This window comes from Mya arenaria, chromosome 8 (assembly GCF_026914265.1).
Source record: "Mya arenaria isolate MELC-2E11 chromosome 8, ASM2691426v1".
NCBI lineage: Eukaryota > Metazoa > Mollusca > Bivalvia > Myida > Myidae > Mya > Mya arenaria.
Window position 1 is genome coordinate 6,434,129 of NC_069129.1, and position 11,517 is coordinate 6,445,645.

At 36.2% G+C, this 11,517-nt stretch overlaps 1 protein-coding gene across 1 annotated transcript; it reads left to right on the forward strand.

The window, feature by feature from the left end:
• The first annotated feature begins 2,973 nt into the window (after nucleotides 1–2,973).
• LOC128244794 (uncharacterized) lies at nucleotides 2,974–8,698 on the forward strand. Its single transcript, XM_052962875.1, has 3 exons — nucleotides 2,974–3,494; nucleotides 4,552–4,640; nucleotides 8,309–8,698. The coding sequence occupies exons 1-3, from the start codon at nucleotides 3,064–3,066 to the stop codon at nucleotides 8,518–8,520; spliced, it is 732 nt and encodes a 243-aa protein (XP_052818835.1). The 5' UTR covers nucleotides 2,974–3,063; the 3' UTR covers nucleotides 8,521–8,698.
• Nucleotides 8,699–11,517: the final 2,819 nt, after the last annotated feature.

The following is an 11,517-nucleotide window of genomic DNA, read 5'->3' on the forward strand; positions in this document are numbered from 1 at the left end:
CTACACTTACACTTGTCACTGATATAAACTGTACCATTAAACACTACACCAATACTTGGCACTTCTATAAACTGTACCATTAAACACTACACCAATACTTGGCACTTCTATAAACCGTACCATTAAACACTACACTTACACTTGTCACTGATATAAACTGTACCATTAAACACTACACCAATACTTGGCACTTCTATAAACTGTACCATTAAACACTACAATTACACTTGGCACTTCTATAAACTGTACCATTAAACACTACACCAATACTTGGCACTTCTATAAACTGTACCATTAAACACTACACTTACACTTGTCACTGATATAAACTGTACCATTAAACACTACACCAACACTCGCCACTTATATAAACTGTACCATTAAACACTACACTTACACTTGTCACTGATATAAACCGTACCATTAAACACTACACCAACTCTCGCCACTGATATAAACTGTACCATTAAACACTACACCAACGCTTGCCACTGATATAGACTGTACCATTAAAACCTACACTAACACTTGCCACTGATATAAACTGTTCCATTAAACACTAGACCAACACTCGCCACTGATATAAATTGTACCAAGTAACACTACACCAACACTCGCAACTGATATAAACTGTACCATTAAACACTACACCAACAATCGCCACTTCTATAAACCGTACCATTAAACACTACACCAACTCTCGCCACTTCTATAAACCGTACCATTAAACACTACACCAACACTCGCCACTTCTATAAACTGTACCATTAAACACTACACCAACACTCGCCACTTCTATAAACTGTACCATTAAACACTACACCAACACTCGCCACTTCTATGAACCGTACCATTAAACACTACACCAACACTTGACACTTCTATAAACTGTACCATTAAACACTACACTAACACTTGGCACTTCTATAAACTGTACCATTAAACACTACACCAACACTCGCCACTTCTATGAACCGTACCATTAAACACTACACCAACACTTGACACTTCTATAAACTGTACCATTAAACACTACACTAACACTTGACACTTCCATAAACTGTACCATTAAACACTACACCAACACTCGCCACTTCTATAAACCGTACTATTAAACACTACACCAACACTCGCCACTTCTATAAACCTTACCATTAAACAGTACACCAACACTCGCCATTTCTATAAACCGTACCATTAAACACTACACCAACTCTCGACACTTCTATAAACTGTACCATTAAACACTACACTAACACTTGACTCTTCTATAAACTGTACCATTAAACACTACACCAACACTCGCCACTTCTATAAACCGTACTATTAAACACTACACCAACACTTGCCACTTCTATGAACCGTACCATTAAACACTACACCAACACTTGACACTTCTATAAACCGTACCATTAAACACTACACCAACACTTGGCACTTCTATAAACCGTACCATTAAACACTACACCAACACTTGGCACTTCTATAAACTGTACCATTAAACACTACACCAACACTTGACACTTCTATAAACTGTACCATTAAACACTACACCAACACTTGGCACTTCTATAAACCGTACCATTAAACACTACACCAACACTTGCTTGTTTTATTAAAGCATTCATTTATCGCTTTAAGCAATCTTTATATATTGCTAAGACCATTTGATTATCAGTGGCGATCCCAAAACTTATTTAAACTTCCTCAACACTTAGATGTCAATGGCATTTTTTTTAAATTATTACAAGTTGAGACGTGATTCTTTATCTTTCATGATCAACGAACTGCGATACTCAGACGCCTTTCATAGGCGGGCTTGTTTGAATACAATTGAAATTAACATTGAACCTCGCTAAACAAAACTTAATTATAAGACAACACGTTATTTTATATTGATTCTTTTTATGTTTATTCCATATTGATTTTATGTATTAAGCTAAATAATTAACAGAAAGATGACCGAAATTATCAATCTCAACAATTACCAGTCAGTTTTTAGCATGAAACAATGTTAGCGGAAATAAAATGGAACATTGTTCTGTAGTGCGTATCCGGCAGGCAAGAGAAATAAGTCTTCCCCGTAGGAGGCGTGTACAAAGCTCTTATGAATATTAGAGTCGGTTTGTGTTGAAAGGAGTGTTTTCTGTTTTAATAAAGGAGGCTGTTGTGCTTTCACTTAACTGTTCGTTGCATCCCTCTAAGATACGATTAGAAGTGATGCTGTGTGATTCTATAACGTTTTTTACACTACACGCATACATTTGGACTCAATTTATTATATTCGCTTATTCAAAATCATCGTGTGACAAATGTGTATGGGAAAAGTGTGAAGATAGCGGAGAATGTATTGATGGATGCAAGGAGAACCATTGGGGCCCGCACTGCAATGGAACGTGCTCAGAATCATGTAACTTGCATCTATGTGACAGAACTACTGGAACCTGTTTGACGTTCAAGCAAAATTCCCAGAGTGAACAGTTCGGTCCATTGGAGCATTATTGTCTCTTGTTCAGAAATGAAGAATCGAAGGCCAGGTATATGACGGGGAGAAAGAGGAGTATATACACAATAACCAGGGGGATGTGTGTATGTGACTCGTTATGTAATGAGGAGGTATGTTTAGATGAGACGGGTCTTTGCAAGAAAGGTTGTAGCGAAGGATTTTATTGCGTCAAGCAGTGTGAAAACAAGAATGTAAGCTGTATTGACTGTGAACTGAATAAAAATCAATGTAGCTGTTCAGGAAGACTTTCATGTATCCCCTGTCCAGAGCATTGTTCTGAAGAAGCATGTGCCAACAATGGAGACTGTTTATTAGATTGTGCAGAAGGCTGGTTTGGATTAAAATGTGAACACAAATGTAACGAAACGCTTGAGAATTGTGAAGTTTGCTCACAATCAGGACAAACATGTCAGACATGTACTGAAGGATATTTTCCTACCATATACGGGAGATGCGAGCAATGTCCATCCTCTTGTCCAAATCAGGAATGTAATGTTACAAATGGACACTGCATACAAACATGTCACTGGACGAAATATGGTCAGTTCTGTAACAAAATGTGCAATAACACTTGTGCAAAGAACCACACAAGCCATGTGTGTGATTCAAAAGATGGGAGATGTTTACATGGATGCATCAAAGGATTTTACGGATCGCATTGTGAACACTCCTGTTCAGACATTGACCTACATTGCGAACAATGCGTAGGGCGAGGAGATGTTTATGAAACATGTTTCAAATGTCAAGGTGGATTTGAAAAAGACAGTCTTACATTAAAATGTTCAAACGAAAGCAAAATTGATCCAACTTCTGCAACAACAAAATCATCAATGACCTCCAACCACTCACATCTTAGTGAAGAAACAAGACCTTCTGAAGAAACACAAAAGGACGCGACTTTTCTGATAACAACTGCGTGTTCATCTGTTGGGTCCTCGTTGTTATCTGTGACGGGCTTCAGTGTGATCGCTTATATGTGCTACAAAAAGTAAGGAAGTTTTGTAGTCGATTGTTTAATAATGCTTGCGAAAAGTATGAAATGTTTTTGTAGCAACTGAATTATATACGACCGTATTGTGGTCAAAAGTCATTCTTAAAGTGTCAAAACAATGAAAATGATGTATTTTAATGTCGAGTTGATTTTCATACGTTATGAAATATAAACTTGAATACATGTTCTTTATAGAGATGATATCGTTCATAAGATGTAATATTTCGGAAACTTCAGACAAAGCATTAATTCTTTGTATCGGCTTCTTCAGTATGATAATGAATCTTCATTATTTATGTAAATTACAGGTTCGACGTAATGTATTGTATATAAAGTAAAACTGCAATAACTCGAGGACGCAACCTAGAGTTATCGGAGGGTTCGAGTTATCCCGAATTTCCATTTTAGTTCTGTATGAAATTTTTGTCAATGGTCTTTGTTTCTTTTTCATCTTCGTGACCGTATTTTAGTAAAGAGTGTGAGTGGGCGTGTTGGTATCTTGTGGCTAGAGGTCGAGAAGGTTAGAGTAGACGTTACTGAACTTGACGGTTGAGGACTTGAATTATCTAATTTATCCGATCTAGCTATCGCCCCAGTAATGGATCCGTCACTGGATCTATTAGGTGTTTGACAATTTGTAAGCTTTTCTTTTTTCCTCATTTTTCACAGTGAAAAGCAAAGTGACAAGAAAGAATTCCTTCGTCTTTAATTGCATGTTTTACAACTTGCAACGGTGTTAACAATACATGTAGTCGCGCTTTCGAAGAAAAAGTGTGAAATTATGACGTCTAGTGATTTTTAAACTTCTGTGTATGGTTTGCGTATTTGGGAGCGTTAATAATGATCGAGTGATCGACTTATTCACGCTTCGATTTATCGCCAGTATATTTGATACCAAATTAGAAGGAAAAGAGGTCGGGACTTAACCGAGGTCTGTACCTAGTCCAGACCACAACTAATCCGCAGTTTTCGAGGTATCGCCTGTTCGAGTTTCGAAGTAACGGGAATTCAGTAATATTGAATGCCTTTTAAACAAATTCATATTTTATTACAGAAGAAAGCGTAGAATGGTTACATCGGCTCCTTCAGGGGACGACGCGGCTCAATATGATTACATATCTTCAATATATGACTACATACCAGGTGGGATATTGTATTTGATAACAAGTGATTTAAGCTCTGGTTTTGTTTATTTTTATTTAAAAACCAAATCTAAAAGATGTATGTTTAGCCTGTTATCATAATTTTTTTAAAGTCTTATTAGCCATGGTTATCTTTCATTCCAATTCATCGCCATATAAGTGTGATTTATTTACCATAAAATAATATTTAGAAACACGAAAGTTCACAATATAACCTACCAATTACAATAGCGATACTTTTATCTTTCGAGGACATAGCGTACCAAAGGAAGGGTTCACAATATAACCTACCAATTACAATAGCGATATTTTTTTTCTTTCAAAGACATAGCGTACCAAAGCAAGGGTTCACAATATAATCTACCAATTACAATAGCGATACTTTTATCTTCCGAGGACATAGCGTACCAAAGCAAGGGTTCACAATATAATCTACCAATTACAATAGCGATACTTTTATATTTCGAGGACATAGCGTACCAAAGCAAGGGTTCACAATATAACCTACCAATAACAATAACGATACTTTTATCTTTCGAGGATAAAGCGTACCAAAGCAAGGGTTCACAATATAACCTACCAATTACAATAGCGATACTTTTATCTTTCGAGGACATAGCGTACCAAAGCAAGGGTTCACAATATAAACTACCAATTACAATAGCGATACTTTTATCTTTCGAAGACATAGCGTACCAAAGCAAGGGTTCACAATATAATCTACCAATAACAATAGCGATACTTTTGTCTTTCGAGGACAAAACGTACCAAAGCAACAATAAGAGTAGCGATACTTCGAAATTTCGAACCGAAGCAAGAGTTCAGAATATTTCCTTACGATAACAATAGCGATATTTTGGTCTCCGAGGAAACAGCGTACCAAAGGAAGGGTTCACAATATTCCTTACAGTAACAATCGCGGAACGTTGATCTTCGAGGACACAGCGTACCAGATCAAGGGTTCACAATATTTCCTAACGATAATAATAGCGATACTTTGTTCTTTATAGGACATAGCGTACCAAATCAAGGAATTAAAGATGCACTAGTATTCCCAAATAACATTTAACAAATTTAATACAATTGTTTTAATATACCAAATAGGATGAACACAATGGTTTTTATAAAGGATACCAAGTTAAATTTAAAAGAAATGTGCAGAAAACACGGTATTGCTACCTTTTGAAGCCATAGTAGATTGCAGTAAATTTTTTAACCATTCACCAATCATTTAAAAAAATGTTTTCAGCTATTAAATAAACAGTTATAGTATTGTTAATGATAATTGATATTTTCCATAAATGCATTTTTAGAAAGTAGTTGAGGGTGTATCACTCAAAATTTATGTTTGTCTTATATGTGTATGCATTGATTTTGAATAAGAGTGTCACTTCAAACTATTTCCTAACAATAACAATGGCGATACTTTGTCCCTTCTAGGACATTGCGTACCAAAGCAAGGGTTTATAATATTTCCTATCAATAACGAAGGCGATACTTTGTCCCTTCTAGGACATTGCGTATCTAAGCAAGGGTTCATAATATTTCCTAACAATAACAATAGCGATACTTAGTTCCTTCTAGGACATTGCGTACCAAAGCAAGGGTTCATAATATTTCCTAACAATAACAATAGCGATACTTTGTCCCTTCTAGGACATTGCGTATCTAAGCAAGGGTTCATAATATTTCCTAACAATAACAATAGCGATACTTTGTCCCTTCTAGGACATTGTGTATCTAAGCAAGGGTTCATAATATTTCCTAACAATAACAATAGCGATACTTTGTCCCTTCTAGGACATTGCGTATCTAAGCAAGGGTTCATAATATTTCCTAACAATAACAATGGCGATACTTTGTCCCTTCTATGACATTGCGTATCTAAGCAAGGGTTCATAATATTTCCTAACAATAACAATGGCGATACTTTGTTCCTTCTAGGACATTGCATATCTAAGCAAGGGTTCATAATATTTCCTAACAATAACAATAGCGATACTTTGTCCCTTCTAGGACATTGCGTATCTAAGCAAGGGTTCATAATATTTCCAAACAATAACAATGGCGATACTTTGTCCCTTCTATGACATTGCGTATCTAAGCAAGGGTTCATAATATTTCCTAACAATAACAATGGCGATACTTTGTCCCTTCTATGACATTGCGTATCTAAGCAAGGGTTCATAATATTTCCTAACAATAACAATGGCAATACTTTGTCCCTTCTATGACATTGCGTATCTAAGCAAGGGTTCATAATATTTCCTAACATAAACAATGGCGATACTTTGTCCCTTCTAGGACATTGCGTATCTAAGCAAGGGTTCATAATATTTCCTAACATAAACAATGGCGATACTTTGTTCCTTCTAGGACATAGCGTACCAAATCAATTGTTCACAGTATGTTCTAGCAATAACAATGGCGATACTTTGTCCCTTCTATGACATTGCGTATCTAAGCAAGGGTTCATAATATTTCCTAACATAAACAATGGCGATATTTTGTTCCTTCTAGGACATAGCGTACCAAATCAATTGTTCACAGTATGTTCTAGCAATAACAATAGCGATACTTTGTCCCTTCTATGACATTGCGTATCTAAGCAAGGTTCATAATATTTCCTAACAATAACAATAGCGATACTTTGTCCCTTCTATGACATTGCGTATCTAAGCAAGGTTCATAATATTTCCTAACAATAACAATAGCGATACTTTGTCCCTTCTATGACATTGCGTATCTAAGCAAGGGTTCATAATATTTCCTAACAATAACAATAGCGATACTTTGTCCCTTCTAGGATATTGCGTATCTAAGCAAGGTTCATAATATTTCCTTACAATAACAATGGCGATACTTTGTCCCTTCTATGACATTGCGTATCTAAGCAAGGGTTCATAATATTTCCTAACAATAACAATAGCGATACTTTGTCCCTTCTAGGACATTGCGTATCTAAGCAAGGGTTCATAATATTTCCTAACAATAACAATAGCGATACATTGTTCCTTCTAGGACATTGCGTACAAAATCAATTGTTCACAGTATGTTCTAGCAATAACAATGGCGATACTTTGTCCCTTCTATGACATTGCGTATCTAAGCAAGGGTTCATAATATTTCCTAACATAAACAATGGCGATACATTGTTCCTTCTAGGACATTGCGTATCTAAGCAAGGGTTCATAATATTTCCTAATAATAACAATGGCGATACTTTGTCCCTTCTAGGACATTGCGTATCTAAGCAAGGGTTAATAATATTTCCTAACAATAACAATGGCGATACTTTGTCCCTTCTAGGACATTGCGTATCTAAGCAAGGGTTCATAATATTTCCTAATAATAACAATAGCGATACTTTGTCCCTTCTATGACATTGCGTATCTAAGCAAGGGTTCATAATATTTCCTAACATAAACAATGGCGATACTTTGTTCCTTCTAGGACATAGCGTACAAAATCAATTGTTCACAGTATGTTCTAGCAATAACAATGGCGATACTTTGTCCCTTCTATGACATTGCGTATCTAAGCAAGGGTTCATAATATTTCCTAACATAAACAATGGCGATACATTGTTCCTTCTAGGACATAGCGTACCAAATCAATTGTTCACAGTATGTTCTAGCAATAACAAAAGCAATACTTTGATCTTTTCAGGTGAAAGCCTACAACCACACGAGGAGGTACAAGTAAACATTGAACAATCAAAGTATGAAGACGTTTGTGATGAAGTAGAACTCGGTGAACTTGTAGGTGCTGATTATCTTACGGTTGTGGGTGAAAATTATTATGCGGAAGTAAATGATATTGAACCACCAGCGGAAATACAGGACAGGGACATTGCAGCTGAAGCACAAATGCACCCTTAAACAAGAAGGAGGATATCTATATAATGTGCAGAAAACAAGCAGATCAAGATAATTATCAGAAACTGATACAAATGTTCTTAATTTATATATGAAACTCATTGATGAAACCGCATTCTGTGTTTTGCTGAATTTTCACCAGCTTTGCTAGAGAGCGTAGAACAATTTTGGTTGTTTCGGATACAACCTGTGCGTCGACGTAAATGATGTCAGTAATTGTACAGTAAATTTATTCCAAATTATAATGTATATACTGGTTCCGCAATATTGCTGTCACTTGCTGTTTTATTATATTGTGCTGTGATGTATATTCCTAATAAGAAATGAAATACCCGGTTAATAGCATATCCTTTGTTTACCCTTATAGTTATGATTGACCTCGTGGTCCATATTTACGGGTCAACATGAAGGGGTCCCCCAGACCTCAGATAAAAGTTAACATCTTTTTGTATTTTTACAATGTAAAGAAATGTAATAATATTACTGAAACATACTTTATGTTTTACGCTCCTGCCTACATCGAGTAAATATAGTCTCGTATGTCTGAGAGGTGTAGACGTAGTCTCGTATGTCTGAGAGGTGTAGACGTAGTCTCGTATGTCTGAGAGGTGTAGACGTAGTCTCGTATGTCTGAAAGGTGTAGACGTAGTCTCGTATGTCTGAGAAGTGTAGACGTAGTCTCGTATGTCTGAGAGGTGTAGACGTAGTCTCGTATGTCTGAGAGGTGTAGACGTAGTCTCGTATGTCTGAGAAGTGTAGACGTAGTCTCGTATGTCTGAGAGGTGTAGACGTAGTCTCGTATGTCTGAGAGGTACAGGCGTAGTCTCGTATGTCTGAGAGGTACAGGCGTAGTCTCGTATGTCTGAGAGGTGTAGACGTAGTCTCGTTTGTCTGAGAAGTGAAGACGTAGTCTCGTATGTCTGAGAGGTGTAGACGTAGTATCGTATGTATGAGAAGTGTAGACGTAGTCTCGTATTTCTGAGAGGTGTAGACGTAGTCTCGTATGTCTGAGAGGTTTAGACGTAGTCTCGTATGTCTGAGAGGTGTAGACGTAGTCTCGTATGTCTGAGAGGTGTAGACGTAGTCTCGTATGTCTGAGAGGTACAGACATAGTCTCGTATGTCTGAGAGGTGTAGAGTAGTCTCGTATGTCTGAGAGGTACAGACGTAGTCTCGTATGTCTGCGAGGTGTAGACGTAGTCTCGTATGTCTGAGAGATACAGACGTAGTCTCGTATGTCTGAGAGGTGTAGACGTAGTTTCGTATGTCTGAGAGGTACAGACGTAGTCTCGTATGGCTGAGAGGTACAGATGTAGTCTCGTATATCTGAGAGGTGCAGGCGTAGTCTCGTATGTCTGAGAAGTGTAGACGTAGTCTCGTATGTCTGAGAGGTGTAGACGTAGTCTCGTATGTCTGAGAAGTGTAGACGTAGTCTCGTATGTCTGCGAGGTGTAGAGGTAGTCTCGTATGTCTGAGAGGTACAGACGTAGTCTCGTATGTCTGAGAGATACAGACGTAGTCTCGTATGTCTGAGAGATACAGACGTATACAGCATCAACGTTTTATAGCATGGGGAGTAAATACTACAAGAAAAATGCTGATCCATATCATCAAGTCAGCATAAAGAAAATATAAGCGTAGTGTATGACAATTAGATTGAATATGATGTTCTTGCTGCGGTTTCTCAGAGGTAGTACAGTTTTAATTTAAGTGAACAGAAAAACTGATATGTAATTATTTTTCCAATTGATCATTTTTTTTTCTTTTTCGAAAAAAAAACAACACATAAAAAAAAATTGAAGAAGTAAAACAAGTATCAATCAAAGTGTGAACTGACTCCTGAACTAATTTGTCAAAGATTTACCAATACATTGTGACACAATTGAATAGTGTCGAATTAGATTTGACTTACATTGGTTTTGTTTACCATGGGATTATGAACCAAATAAAGTAATAGCACATGTTTGTGTCAGGTTCAATGTTTTTTAGTAGTAGCAAAACAAATGATAACAATAAAAAGAAATATCTATTACATGCAAACATGAACAGTTAAAGGTTTGTGTATACTTCAAAGATGAAATATTCAGTATATAATAAATACAAATAAATAAAAGACAGTATAATAGTTGATATTACTGTTACATTGTTAAGACATTTTGTTATAATTAGGGATGCAAACGAATGACAAAATTGATATTCGAATATTCGGTAATTCTTTCGATCGAATATTCGAATATTCGATTACCAAAATACATATTTTGGAAGATTAAGTAATCTTCCATCATTATTCCCTTAAGATATAGCCGGGGCAATTTTAACCTTCTCTTACGTAGCCAGTACGCGCGGCGGACCCTGATTTACACCAAATGAGACCTTGAAATACGCAATTTTCAGAAGGAAAAAAACAAACACCAAAATCGAATAATTTCAATTCCGCTGCCTTTATTTTTGTGAACAAGGTTAAATTAGATGGAATCCTCGTCAAATAGCGTTATGCGCCAACGGAGGGTCTTTCCGTAGGACAAGCAGCTTAGTTCTGAGATTGACCTCTAAATTTACTAAATATAACTATGGAAAACCCAAACCAACTCGGGAACTAGTAAAATAATAAAACGAAAACATATCTGGATTTGACCAATCTATTGTTCAACAATAAAGGAAATATATCCTAGAACGCTATACTATACATTTACATTTCAAAGCATTATGAATACTTTTGAATATAAATACCAAATGAATGGGAAAACGTAATAGCATTGTGCAGAAACAATGATGCACTATTACTTTTGCATGGCCTTGCAAAGGGAAAGCTATTCGCAATAAATAATATTATTCAAAACTTCATTTTTCATACAGTAATAGTCTCTGCTCAGCGTATAAGATTGATTATTTATATAGGACATTTTATTGCTTGCGTATAATCATTTATAGCTTAAACAATAATATTATTCAGGGATAAGTTTGTATTGAACATTATTTGTTATCAAGGAAACGGACCGTT

What these genes read in the sequence shown, in the direction of transcription:
- LOC128244794 (XM_052962875.1), top strand. Translation starts at nt 3,064, where the DNA reads ATGTGCAATAACACTTGTGCAAAGAACCACACAAGCCATGTGTGTGAT. An exon ending in GCTTATATGTGCTACAAAAA is followed by an intron (nt 3,495 to 4,551) that starts GTAAGGAAGTTT and finishes ATTTTATTACAG; the next exon opens with AAGAAAGCGTAGAATGGTTA. An exon ending in AATATATGACTACATACCAG is followed by an intron (nt 4,641 to 8,308) that starts GTGGGATATTGT and finishes TGATCTTTTCAG; the next exon opens with GTGAAAGCCTACAACCACAC.